The sequence below is a fragment of the Meleagris gallopavo genome, chromosome 29, assembly GCF_000146605.3.
Source record: "Meleagris gallopavo isolate NT-WF06-2002-E0010 breed Aviagen turkey brand Nicholas breeding stock chromosome 29, Turkey_5.1, whole genome shotgun sequence".
Taxonomy (NCBI): domain Eukaryota; kingdom Metazoa; phylum Chordata; class Aves; order Galliformes; family Phasianidae; genus Meleagris; species Meleagris gallopavo.
This window is the reverse complement of record NC_015039.2, coordinates 87335-101742: the sequence shown is the minus strand read 5'-3', so window position 1 is coordinate 101742 and position 14408 is coordinate 87335. Positions and strand designations below refer to the sequence as shown.

Sequence of the window (14408 nt, the reverse complement as noted above, 5' to 3'; positions counted from 1 at the left end):
ACTATCAAGAGAATTGAGAGACAAAAACAGAGATGTCTTCAAGTCCTTTGGCAGCAGTAAGAAAGCTAAGGAGAGTGTGGACACACTGCTCCATGGGGCAGGGCACCAAGTGGCAAGGGATTGAGAAAAGGCTGGCATATTCAATGCTTATCTTTTTTCTTGGTTTTCATTAGCAAAAGCTTGTCCTCAGACCTCCACAGTCCCTGAGCCTGCTAACAGTGTGTGTGGAAATAAAGCTGCACTCACAAGAGAGAAAGAAAAAACTAAGGAATCCTTAACAAATTGTAGAGACATGAGTTCGTAGAACCAGGGAGATGGCATCCAGTCATCGCATGGCCACTCTATTCTCTTTGAAAAATAAAAAGAATAAGTTTTTGAAGATCATAAAATTACCTCCATTTTCGTAAGGACAGAGAAGAGGTGAAGTGCAAGCCAATCATCCACTGCCCAATTCCTGGAAATGCTAAGGAGTAAATGACTCCAAGAACGCATAAAAGACAAGAAAGTAATTAGGAACAGTCAGCAAGTTTAATGAGGTCAAATCTTTCCTGATCAACTTCATTGCCTCCTGTGATGAGTTGACTATCACTGTGAGCAGTGGGAGGACAGTGAATGTTGTGTATCTTGATTTTAGCAAGATCATCAATACCATCTCCCGGACCTGTTTATTGCCAAATTATTGAGATATGGCTGGCTAAGTGGATGATATGCTGGGGGCTGCCATGCTCAAAGAGTCATGACAAGTAATGCAAATTTTACCTGGTAAATAATAATTAGTGTGGCACTTCAGTGATCAATAATGGTATTACTGCTGTTTAACATTTATATGAATATTCAGAAAAATGGAATGTAATGCACTTTTGGCAAATTAGTGGAGAACACCAAACTGAGGGGAGGAGTCAGTATGTTTTGGGACAGGTCTGTTAGTCAGAGGGACCTAAATAAACTTAAGAAATGGGCTGATCAGAACCTCAAGAAGTTCAACAAATGCAGTGTTGAGCTCTTGGACCTTGGGGGAACAAATCTATGCACCTGTGCTTGCTGAGGACTAACTAGGAAGCAGCTCAACAGAAAAATATGTGGAGTCCTAGTAGACAAGCTGAACTGGAGTAAGGAATGTGCCCTTGCAGCACAGAAGACATACTACATCATGAGTTATATTAGTCAGAGTGTAGCCAGAATACTGAGAGAAACAATCTTGTCCTTTTGTCTGGGACTTAAGGCACTGCATCTGGAGTACTGCATTAATTTGAGGGCATTCCAGTACAAGAATATTGTTGACATATTGCAGCAAATCTAGCAGAGGGTCATTGTGAGTGGTTCAGGGGCTGAAGAACATGAAATGCAGGCAGGCTGATGAGGCCTGCTCACCCTGAGTAAGAGAAGGCTGAGGGTAAATCTTGGCTTCTACAACCACCTGATCAGAACAGAAAAAGAAGACAGACATGGACTCTGGAAGTTCTAGAAAAAGAATTGTACACAATGAATATAATCTAGTTCATGAGGATAACATCCTCAGACATACTGGGAGAATTCTTGCAGTGATTTCCACCTGATCCATTTGTCCTGGTCTGTTCTCACATGGCTATAAAAAGGGCTGGGTGACCCTGTCAGATTTGGAGGACAAGAGTCCTGCAAATCTTGAAGTTCAGGGCCAGGCCTGTGTTCCTCAAGATCACAAACTCGATCAGGGCATGGTCACTGCACCCAGAATGCCTCAGATCTTAACTTCTTTAATGATCTCTTCCACACTGATGAGTACCAGGTCCGGTAACACTTCACCACTTGTCAGTCTGTCCAATATGTGGACCAGAATGTTGTCCTCAGTGGACTCCAGGAGTCTCCTGGATTGCTTGCAGCTCACCATGTTGTTTTCCCAACAGATATCTGGGTGTCTGAAATCTCAAATCTCCCATGAGGATGAGAGCCTGTGAGCATGAGAACTCTTGCATCTCAAGCACCAGCATGTTCCCCTTGATCAGGCAACCTGTAGCAAACCCCCTGTCCACCAGATGTTCTTTATTGGTCCAGTCCCTAATTTTAACCTATAAGCTCTCAACTTGTTTGTAACTATTTCTCAGAGACTGCTCTTTGTAGTTTATCCCCTTCCTAACAAAGAGATCCTCCACCTCTCCTACCTTGCCTATCCCTTGTAAGCCTTATAGCCCTGAACGATGGTATTCCAGTTATGTGAGTCATTCAACCACATTTCTGCAATAGCAATAAGATAGTTTTCCAGTTCTTGGACTCCTCATCTACATGTCATACTCTGAGTCCAGGGAAATGTTTCTGGGCCCAAATGCATCAAGGGAAAGGTGATTGTCACTGGCAATAAGTACCCTAAAGTGTCATCCTCAGCTCTAAGGAACAGTGCCTTAAAGGGATTGAATGCACTGAGTCTCACCATTCTCCTCTAGGAATGATGAAGAGGTGCCCTTGTGCACCTTTTTTACCTCTCCCAGAGTAATTCCTTTCTACTTGGACAGCTTCAGAGAGTGCCCACAGATGCAAGGACCACACAGAGCCACAGGCTGTGATGCAGCAGAGTTTAATGAGTCTAGTGGGAAAAGAGATGGCTCCAAGGGGTGGTCTCAGGAAAAGATCGCCATAGGCAGTTAAGAGAGTCAGTGCTCCATAATGAAAAGGGAGTTCTCACAGGATAGACAACTGGCTTCCCTGCAGAAAGAGAGGAACCAGGAAGTGCCACCTTATGCTGACTTTGGGAAACCTCATGGCCCTGAGGAGCAGTAAACAACAAAGAAAAAGGAGGGAAAAGAGAGAGTAGAGTAAGGGAAAGAGAGGCACTGGACATATTTTCAGAGAGTCCAGGCTCATTCTTCTTAATGAGTGACCATCATTTGTAGAAGCAGCAGGGGGTGTTCAGCCTCTCTTGAAAGCCAATGACCTCTCTTGAAATGACCAAGATCTCAGTCGTCAATCCAGCATCATCTTCTGGGTTCCTTGTATGTAGGCATCCTTCTCTGAGCTGTTACAGCTCTAGCAGGGAGGGCACCTTCTGCCACGATAGCAGCTGGTAATACAGGAAAGGTCACAGCACCCAGAGTTGATGGGGACTCCGTCACAGCTGAGGATGCTGCCTACAGCAGCAGAGGTGGAGGATCCCACAGCGGAGTTCTGTGGGAAAGAGGTGAGAATGGGGCCAGGGAAAATCACCACCACAGTAGGGGGCTCAAGAACAACAGTAGAAGATTGGCACTGTCTGACACAGTGCTCACTGCAACTACTGGCAAGAGAGGTTGGGCCACAGCGCAGACATGGCTGACAGGGCTCACACAGCAGGCAGTTGTCAGAGCAGGACATGTCCTGGGACTGGAGGTACACCTGGGGACAAGGGAAGGGAAGAAACAGAGCACAGGATAACTTGAGGAACAGATTGCAACCTACGCCAGTCAGAGAGGAAAGGTAAACATTGCAGCATGTCATGAGGATTTCTTTGTCTGAGCCCACCATAGCCCTTCAAATAGCAACGAGCCCCAGGAATGTTTCTGCCCAGAATCAGCCTTTTTACTATACAGATGATCTCTTGTGTTCCTTCTCCCCTGACAAGGATATCAGAGAACTAACAGAAGACAAGGATCAGCTATTGCCTAAGATGTCCTTGAAGGCTACAGAAGAAGGTGAAGGACAAAGGAGATTCCAACTCACCTGGTTTGAAGGAGAAGGAGGTGAGAGAACTAGTTGAGAGAACAAAGAGTTGGGCTGGCTTTTATACTGGTCCTGCACTGCCTCAGGCCTAAAGGCAACCTTTGCATAAGTGACAATTTTGTAATATGCTCATAAGGAACGGAAAACTTCTCAGTTGATGACATGGAATGTGCTGCTGTTTCCCTCTACGCTGCTTTTGCATTTCCTGGTTTATGTCATGCCCATTCCTTCACGCACAATTTTTTTGAATGCTGCAATGAGAGGCACCAGGATTTCCGGGATATGGATGCGTCAGTGTAGTCAGAAGACATGGATTAAACACTAAGGGGTCCAGAGATATCTGGTCTCTGGTAGGGCTATTTGCTATGCTGTTCACAGTAGGAGGTCCAGATGTTCACAGCCCTGCAATGCTCATTTGGTCACATGAGAAATTACATTGGTTCCAAATCAGAACCATAGAGCATAAAAGGAGAAATAACACTTTGTGCATTACTTTTTATAGTTTCAAATACTTTTTTGTGTATTATTTTTACATCAGCCTTTAGAGAAATACACAACTTCTATGGAAGAGAACATACTGCATTCAGACCTTATCTCCCAAAATAATTAAATGAGGTTTAGATAGGTAGGAGGAGACAAAGTCTTCTAAGCCACACAAGGAAGTCTGGGTCAATGCAAAGATAGATGAAATACTGAAGAAGGCCCAGGAAGGAATTATGGAGAAAATATTTGCTAAGAAGTATGAAAAGAAGGAGAAGCAGGAAAACTTACCTCTCCTTCAAGTGAAAAACTGGCTGCTACAACAGGTCAGTAGAAGATATAGAGACAACTGATGGAGTTAGTGCTTCATGAGATACTGCTGAAAGCAGTATAAACTGGCAGACTGTCGTATGGGTTTTGACACAAGCCTACAATACATGGCATGGATCAGATTTATTAATTTTTTTTAGATTATAAAAAGGGAGATGGATGGTGGGGAAAGGGAAGAGCTGATGTAGTGACAGAGGGATGTATGGTCAGGCAGTATAAATATGAGTTCTCATATCATGCACATTCTCAATGCAGTCACCTTGGTGTGAGACGGCATAATGATGCAATTAAACTTCTCCAGCAACAGCTCCAATCCCTGTTCTAATGGCACATGTTCTGATACATGATGAGTATACCTGAGCCCCTTAAGTGCTACTGCTGGTGGATAGCCACCAATCCAGACTCAGATCTAGGTCAGACTCAGTGAAGTTCTTCTTTGCACTGTCTGCAGAGAGCGCCCTGTCCATCTTTGTAAGCTGAGCCCACATAATTGCCTGTAGTGTGTAACACAAGGGTGCCTTGGGAATGATTATGTCTCTGCTTGACTGGTTGGATCTCTGGTGAATCTGGATCTCTGCCTCCCCATTCTATGCAGCAGAGAGATCATTAAGAACACGCCATGTGACTTTTACAGCTGAAATCAGACTTGAAGTCTTGGGAAATGAGCAAAATGGTCCAGCAAAACTGACATGGGTTCAAAAGGAGACTGAATTTGGGGAAACTGATGATTCGTACTGGAGAGCAGGATCCTTGGTAGGAGATATGATGGTGTTTGTATTTTCCATCCTGCATATTCCATCCTGTTCAACACAACCCAAGGAGGGGAAATGTCTTCCTGGACCTGACATGTGAGGATGAACTAAATCCTTAGCAGATGAGTAAGATCTATGAGCCAAACAGGTGAGAAGATTCCCTGTTCAAACCCTGGAGCTATTCCATGGCTTTTCATATCTCTTCTCCAGCTCTAAGTAATCACCATTTCTTTGTGGGAAGATTCCCTCTGTTCTTGCTTTCTGCTCAAGAAAAAACAGCTGGCTGCCCAGGAGGCCATTTTTTTTTTTCTCCACTCAGCTCCTGTGTTGTAGTGCCTGCTTTGGGAACTGAAGAACTAGCCCTGGGGAGCAGCTGTGGTAGAAGCTGAGAAATCCAGACATGGTCCCTGAAAATTTTTCTTCTCTGAGGGAATAAACATGAAGGCATTTACAGTGAGACATTCTGAGTTGAGGTACATTTCTTTGTGCTGAGGATGGTGGTGGGTATTGAGGAAAAATGTCAGAAGGAGAGACAAGACATTCAGATAAAGAAGCAGGCAAAGCATGAGAAGAAAAAAGAGGGTCTGTGCTTATGGGGGATGGGAAGGTGGGCAAAGTGAGAAAGTGAACATTTGTATCTTAGTCGGAGGTTAATTTTGGTTCTCTGCTTGTGCTTGGGAAACACAAGGAGACAGCAAGACACTAGGATTCAGAGTTTTCCAAGAAAAGCCACTTCAACAATAAATAAACTGGAATATGTGGGCAATACTAATCCCCAGCATAATGATACTTCATATAGTTCCAATGCTTCTTGTACTCAGAGTACCTGTGATAAGGTGATTGTGGAAGATATTTATCTTTCCCTGTTCACTGACCCTTATAACTTCCTGAAAAAATGAATGCCTTAGTCCTCCTGTAGATTTTAGTGGGAGACTATTCAATAGCTTCTCAGTGATGGAGTACCGTGGGAAAAAGATATGAAAGAACCTGCTCAGTTAACATGCTCATTGTTTCTGTTTTCTTTGCCACAGATGGGGCTGGAGAGCTAGAAGAATCTTGTGGCTGAAGGAAACTCAAAGATGAGTTCTTTGTGTGCCCATGAATGTGACTTCTGCCACAGCCTGTTGCCATGAATGGATTATTTTGGCAGATAGCAGTGAAAATTGCTGACCAGAGGTCAATGGCCAGACTTCCTGTCAACATATGGTTTTGAAGAAAGTGAGAAACTGCTCAACACAGTACTATCCTCTGAAGGCCTGACTCAAGAGACATGGTTTCCTCTGGGAATAGGTACCTTTCATCTTAATGTAATGCTGACAGCTGCTTCGGGCAGCAGGAGAACAGGAACTGAAGACAGCACTTCTTGGGAAGTATTCCTGTGGGAGGTAATGGGCATCATTTTATTATGGATCCGTGCCAATCTGTAGTCTCAGTCTTCCTGTCCACTGATTTGCTGTTTCCATTCCTGGGACTCCTGTTGTAAACCAAAGGTCCAGGATCTTTCTCTTCCACCACCTTGTATGTCCTCTTGATTTCCCTGCACAGATGTTGAACTTTGTTTTTTTTTTCAAGGTGCCGAGGAGCAGAACATCACCACTCATCAAGAAGGACAAATTACAGTAGAGGAGAGGGACACCTTTCATACCTTCTGTAGCTTCCAGCTCTCTAACTTCAATGGCTTGCTCTAAAGGCCTCCAATGTATCCTGCAGTTTGAATGAACAGTTTGTAATAACCTCCTTTTGGATATTTGCAGGTCTGCAAAGGACAAATGCTTGTCAGACATTGGTGTTTTAATCCTGATTGGACCATGCCTGTGTGTGAGCACACCAGACCTGACTGAAGTGTTTGGGGAGCACCTCTTCTCTCAGGGACAGATCTCAGTTGAGCAGGGCTTTTGTTACCATAGAAATGTTGCTGACATCTCAGAAGAGATGTGAAGGATAGCATGGCTGGATGAGGAGCAAAAGAGGACTGTAGAGTATTCTGTTCATGGAGGGAAGTTTCCCAGGAAGGCACCTTCCTTCACTTACTCCCATGGTGGTCCTTCAAGCTGCCAGGGAACTTGTTATCTGATCCTCGAATATCCCCAGGAAGGAACTGCTCCCTTGCACTGTCTGCAGAGGGGCTTAGATCTTCTCCCACTGAAGCCCCCACTTTCACCCTTCCCTTGCCTCAAGGGCCTTTCTTAACACCACTGGTTATGTGGCTAACTTCAGCCCAATACCGTGGGGAGGCAATGGGCAATGCAGGAGTTAGGGGTCATATATGCAATTATTACTTTATGCTTCTTGTTACTTTCTGATTTTCCCTGCTGCAGTGTTTTTGCATGTGTTCCTACTGGTGTGTCTGCTGGAGTATCTGCTCCATGATGCCACTCAGAGGTGACACTTAACAAAAAGATTAAAATCATAAATAACTTGCAATATTCCTCCCTGGAATTACGTGATTACAAAAACTTGGGTTAATTCTCCATATCAACATGTGGACTGCTACTGCATGGCTATGTGCTGGGAGGGTGCACTATCCTCAGTGCACTCTGTCCAGCCCTGGAGTTTTCCTCCAGCACTGCCTCCTGGGGTTCCCCCAGCTCTGCCTCACTTCTTCTGCAGTGACACCAATCTGTATGACTCTATCAAAGACCTCAGTGGGGGATCAGATCACCTGGCAGAGACTGACCGAAGGTCCATACAAGAAAAGAGCTGGATTCAGGGAAACTGCTTCATGCCTGGGAAAAGCAATAGGCACCACATGGTGGAGTTCAGAGAATCACAGAATAACAGAATTGTAGGGATTGGAAAAGTCCTCTAGATATCATCAAGTCCAACCCTCCTGACAAAGCATGTTCTCTACTGTAGGCTACATAGGAAAGTGTCCAGATAAGTCTTGAATGTCTCCTGAGAAGGAGACTCTGCAACCTCTCTGGGCAGCCTGTTCCAGTGCTCTGTTACTTTCACAGTAAGGAAGTTCTTCCTTGTGTGGCTATAGCCTTGGATACTGTCTTAGAAGGCCCTGTCTGATAGGAGCTGGATGTGTGCAAGGGGAGTGAAGGCTCTTGTGTGTGATCTGGATGGCTAATTTCAATTAATTATCAGTGAGTCCTTTCAGCTTTGCAACACTGTTTTACTTCTGGGCTGTGCAGGGCACTCTCTGGGGTGTGGAGGGTACATAGAATCATAAAATCATGTAGAACCATAGAATGGCTTGAAATGGAATAGACCTTAAATGTTATCTAGTCCTAACCCTCCTGCCATGGGCAAGCTCACTACCCACTAGATCAGATTGCCCAGGACCCCAGTCAACTTGGTCTTGAGCACCTCTAAGGACGGAACAACCACAGTTTCTCTGGGAAATCTGTTCCAGTGTTTCACTACCCTCTGACACTGTCCCTTCCTTCTTTGCTCTCAAACCATGCCTCCAGATTCTGCATAGATATGGGAGGATGAGGAGGAGTTAGGGACTGCTGTAAAGAGTGTTTAACGTGCCTTCTACACTTCTGGATCATTTGGTGCTATCTTATGACCGAGTCTCTTTCCCCAGGACACTGCTGTTTAGAGCAGAATTCCCTTCTGCACAAGCTTGTGATGTGCTGGCTCTGGTAGAACTGGAGAACTCTTCCTGAGCTCCAAAGGGCAGTAACTGAAAGGGTTTCACAGCAATGTGTCCTACTACTGTATACCTCCAGGAATGATACAATGTAGAATAGTTTGTGGTGGAAAGAAAATACACTACCATGGGTAGGGATGCCTTTCACTAGATCAAGCTGCTCAAAGAGCACCTCTTAAGCCAGTCAAGGTTCTCCTGAGTGATATCCTTTCTCTCCAGTATGTCAGTAATACCACACAGCTTGGTGTTGTCAGCAAACTTGCTGAGGCTGCCTTCAATCCCATGATCCAAACCCACTGACAAGTTGTTAAATAATGCCACTCCCAGAATTGACAGCTGTGGAACACCACGTGTCACTTCTCTCTACCTGGACATCAAGTTGTTTACCACAACATTTTGAGTGCAACCATCTAGCCAGTTCCTTATCCACTGAGTGACTCATCTGTTAAATACAATTTAGAGATGAGGATGCTGTGTGAGACACAAATACTTTGCACAGCACGAAAGGCCCTCACCCCCTGCCAAAAAGAATCTTCCTTTCCTAGCAACTTGAGATTAAAGGAATTGCATGAAGGCCGAGGCTGGGGCAGAAAAATTTAGTGACTATGAGAAAGGCAGTGAGCTCGCTTCTAGAAGGTGTCTGTCTGTGCAGGTAGCACTTAGAGATGACAAAACTGCACCAATCACACATGATGGAGATGCCATAGAGCATCCATCTTCCTGCTCTACAGAAAGAGAGAGGCCAGCAGATCTCCCAGTTTGCAAATTGAGTACCTTACAGCCTGGAAGAACAGAAGACTTAGAAGAGACTGGAGCTGGTAACAGATACAGAGATGAGCTTAGACCATGATTACAGGTAGTCCGTTCTTCCCTCTTTTGGAAAGGGAACACTGGAAGCTCAGCCCTTCTGATATCAATGACCAGGAGCTCAGTCCTCAGTCCAGCACGAGCTTCTCAGTTCCTGGGGTTCCTTATCTGGACTATCACCTGTAGTTTTAGTGTAAGAAAGACCTTCCTAACCTCATGTATCAGTACAGATTGGGGGATGACCTGCTAGAGAGGAGCTCTGTGGAGAAGGACATGGGGGATCTGGTGGATGACAAGTTGGCCATGAGCCAGCAGTGTGCCTTTGTGGCCAAGAAGGCCAATGGTATCCTGGGGCGCATTAAAAAGAACATGTCCAGCAGGTCAAGAGATGTCAACCTCCCCCCCCGCTCTGCCCTGATCAGGCCTCACCTGGAATACTGCAACCAGTTCTGGGCTCCCCAGTACAAAAAAAGACGGGGATCTCTTGGAAACAGTCCAGTGGAGGGCCACAAAGGGCATGGAGCATCTCCCCTATGAGGAAAACCTGGATGACCTGGATCTGTTCAGCCTTGAGAAAAGAAGCCTCAGAGGGGATCTTATTAATGTTTATAAATATCTTAAGTGTGGGAGACAAAGGGACATGGCCAACCTCTTTTCAGTGGTCCGTGGGGGCAGGGCAAGGGGAAAAGACCATAAACTGGAGCATAAGAAGTTCTGCACCAATATGCATAAGAACTTCTTCATGGTGAAGATGACAGAGCAGTGGAATGGGCTGCCCAGAGAGGTTGTGAATTTTATAGTGACTGCACTCTGTCCCAGCCCAGAGGTAGCCTCTACAGAAGTGACAATTTCCCAGGCAGCTCATGATGAATGGAAAACATCTCAGCTAATGACATAGTATATGTGGTTCTTTTCCCTTACACTGCCACTTCATTTCCTGGCTTATGCTACACCCATTCCTACATGGAGGCTTCTTCTGAGTGCTGGGATTGAGAAGCCCCAGGAATTCTGGTCAATGAGTCAGTGATGGCAGAGAACTCAGCTGCAGTGTCAGATGGTTCCAGCAAAAACAAGTAATGTTTGCCTGGGGCACTCTGGAGGCATTGTTTCTGGCCACAATGGCAGCAAGGGCCCAGCAGCTCCCAGCCCTGCAATCCTTGACTGAACACACAAGAGCTTCCCTGCATGACATCGTGCCATATCTTTGTTTTACCTCCCTCCCAACTTGCTCTAGGAGTCACCTGTGGGCCTGTGGTTGGCTTCCCAGGCAGTTGGGTGGCATTCATTTCTCTTCCTTCCCCAGCTGCTCTCTGGAGAAATTGCTTGACATCCTTGGACTCTTCTGAGCAGTCCCTACACTTTCACAAACTGTACTGTCAACTCATCTGGAGGCTTGTCCTGCTCAGAGCACTGCAGAGATTTGCCCTGCCAGAAAGGTCCCCTGTGTCTACTCAGTCAGCTCCCCATGGCCTCCGTCCATTCCAGAGAGTGAGTGCATATGTGTGCCTTATATGTCTAGGCATGCACGTGCATGAGGTCATGTTTCTATGCACGCATTGTTTGCATATGCATTTGTGTGTTCATTGATGTAACTACACCTGCATGCAGGCGCAGGTATATTTTGTCCTGCCTATGTATCTGAGTGTGCAGTGTTTGTACACACAATGCTAGTGCACATTTGCACAGAATTGTCTTGATCCTATGCCCAGTTCCAGCAAGACCCAGAACATGCAGTGTCACCTCTCTGTGTTGGTGTCAGGTGCTGGTGTAAGCTCATCCATTCTTAGTTTGATGGGATGGAAGAAAGGCTGGAGTGTTTGGATTTCATCTACCCTTTCTCTGGTGCCTTCCAGCAGTTTTCAGAAGCTAATCTGTTTCCATGAAGCAACCCCAGCTCCTGGCACATCTGAAAGGACTTTACTATGAGACTTTGCCAACTCCTTGGGGTGCAGTAACTTCGAATTTCAGAGGGCCCTTTGTCAGGGGATTCAGCAATTAGGAGAGGAGGGAATGCCTAGAGAGACCAATAAGAGGGAGCTGGTGACACTGCATCTGGGATCAATGGCTTCAACGTAACAGCAGTGACACTGTAAATGTTGTGAGCCACCCCTACCTGCAAAAACCATCCAAATCCAGTACTACCATCATCCCGCAAATGCAACCTCAAAAGAGACGTCCCAGGAGAAGGCTTTCCCCATTGTTCACGCTTGGGTGAAGAGCAGGAGGTCTGACTGCAGGATCCCTTTGCCCAAGGGAAAACAGGGGAACCTTCAGTACCAATTTGCATCACCCCGCAGGGAGAAATATACATATGCTATGCTTTGAAAAGTTTTCATTAAAAAAAAAAAAAAAATTGAGACAAAAAGGTTTGGCATTTGCCAGATTTAAGATTTCCTTTGGAAACATTGCATGTACTATATTCAGTGTGATCCACTACTAAGTCCAGTGAGCTTTTGCCAGAGTTGCAGAATTGCCATGCACCATAGAATATCCTATATACCACAGAATTCCACAAACATCAATCAGGATCCCTAGGGGTGTTTGGAAGAATTTCAGATTTTCTGTGAAAGGTATATGTGAGCAGAGCTGCAGAAAATCTCTTCTACACAAACCTGTGATCTGCTGCCCTCAGGCCTAGGTTGAATGAGCCTCAAACCAAGGGCAAACTCTGAAGTGACCCGGCTAGATGCTCCATTCAGCAACTGTCCTAGACTAACAAGGAGCCTGGCGAGGCCTTGTGGGCAATAGACAAGGCTGCTCTAGACGTGGCTCTAGACGTGGCTCTAGACGTGAATGAAGGATGAATGTCTACAGTGTGCCCCACCCTCCAGTGCTTAGGGGAGTGATGGATTTGTGCTAATTCCCATCAGAGCAAGAGTTTTCTCATCTGATCATAGTAAGCAGAAGTAGAAAAAATCACAGAGGGACACAACAAAGGATGCAGAAAAAGTTTATTGAGTCTAAGGAGGGAAATGACGTCACTCCAAGGTGGAGGCCCCAAGTGTGGGGAGCAGCAGGAGCAGCCAAGAATCTGTTCCCCTTTTCCTATGGCAGAGTTGCCAGGGGACAGCTATCTAGGTGCTCATGAATGAGAGAGGCTGGCAGTTCACTCAGTTGGTTTCTGGGACCATCACAGACAGTTTTAGGGAGAGCAGAAGACAACAAAGAGAAGAGTGAGAAAGAGTGAGTGGAAGAGAATATTGGTAGACATTGGCCGTGTTGTCAGAGAAGCCAGGCTGGCCCCTGCTGTCTGTTCTGACAGAGCAAGCCAGTCATGGTCATCTGCTCTGAAAACTGCGGCACAAAGCCTGTTCTGTCCAGCACATGTCCTGAGATCGTGGGGGTCCTTGTCTAGGGCAGTGTCCAGTACCTTTAGCAGGGGGTGCACCTTCTGCCACAGTAGCGGTTAGAAATGCAGGAGAGGTCAAAGCCCCCCGAGGTGATGGGCACGCCCTGACAGCTGAGGATGCTGCCAACGGCAGCAGAGGTGGAGGAGCCCACAACGGTGTTCTGTGGGAAGGAGCTGAGGATGGGTCCGGGCAGGATCACCACCACTGGAGAGGGCTCAATGGCGATGATGGAGTCCTGGCACTGCCTGACGCAGGGCTCATTGCAGCTGCTGGCCAGAGGGGTCGGGCCACAGGGCTGGCATGGCACACACGGGTTGCAGCAGGACATGACTTGGGTCTGGATGTGCACCTGTTGGAAGAGAGGGTTGGGCGAAGAAGGTGGAGAGTGTGGAACAACCTGGTATCCCACAGTGAGGGAACCAAGGCGCATGCAGTGCAGGGAGCTGGAGCCATTCTGGAGAGGGCCAAGGCTATCTTGGCCTCCTCCTGTGAGGACCCAGATAGACCCCCCACTGCCTGTTCAGCTACTGCTGAGACCCCAGCCCAGGAAGCCCCTGAGTGCAGGCCCAGGCACCCTCCCAGAAAAACTCTCTCCCCTCTTCCCTCTTCATTGACAAGCAGTTCCAAGATTTGGCATGGAAGAGAATTGACAGCAGATGAGAGGTTCACAGGGCTCAGACCTCCTTTGGAAGAGTGAGAGAGACAAGAAGGGGATTTGCACTCACCTGGTTCTGAAGAAGAAGGCGGCTAGAGTAGTGGATGAGAAGGCAAGGACCTGGGCTGCCTTTTATAATGGTCCTACTGCCCCATATCCAGAGGCATCACTTATAGCAGTGGTTATTTTCTGACAAGCCCCTCCTGAATGCAGATTGTCCTGCATAATGACATGGTCCATGTGTTTTCTTCCTGTGCTGCTGTGTTTCATTACCAGCTTTAGATCATGCCCATCCCACACTGAAGGCATCCACTGAGTAGCAAGAAGGGAGGCCCAAGCATTTCCGCTCAACAAAAATCTGTGGCTGGGCAACAGCCTCAGTGAACGTGCTGGAAGAGTCCAGCAAAGACAAATGATGTCAGTCTGGGCCACTCCTTAGGGATTCTTAGTTTCCTTTCCAGCAAGAGTTGTAGCAGCTCCTGGGTGTGATCCTATCCTACTTGACTCTGCTCTGTGGAATATTCTGCTTCCCTTCTGTGTTTTTACTCATTTTGCTTCAGTGATTTTTATCTGAGGCAAGAATTTTGCAGAGCCCTTTCCACATCTTTAAAGAAATGTACAGCAATAAAGGCTGTAACAAAAGGGCTGTTTCAATAAGAAAGCTGATAAATATATGATATTTATTTATTTATATATGATATTTATAAATATCTGAGGTGTGGCGGCCATAGTGGTGAGGCCAGTCTCTTTTCAGTGGTACATGG

At 46.3% G+C, this 14408-nt stretch overlaps 1 protein-coding gene across 1 annotated transcript; it reads right to left on the bottom strand.

Annotated features, from left to right (window-relative positions):
* Window positions 1-13011: 13011 nt before the first annotated feature.
* Window positions 13012-13811, bottom strand: LOC100543858 (feather keratin Cos1-2). The gene is given in 3 exon segments (XM_003214174.2): window positions 13012-13338; window positions 13715-13790; window positions 13792-13811. Coding segments are annotated over 3 exon segments (423 nt in total).
* Window positions 13812-14408: the final 597 nt, after the last annotated feature.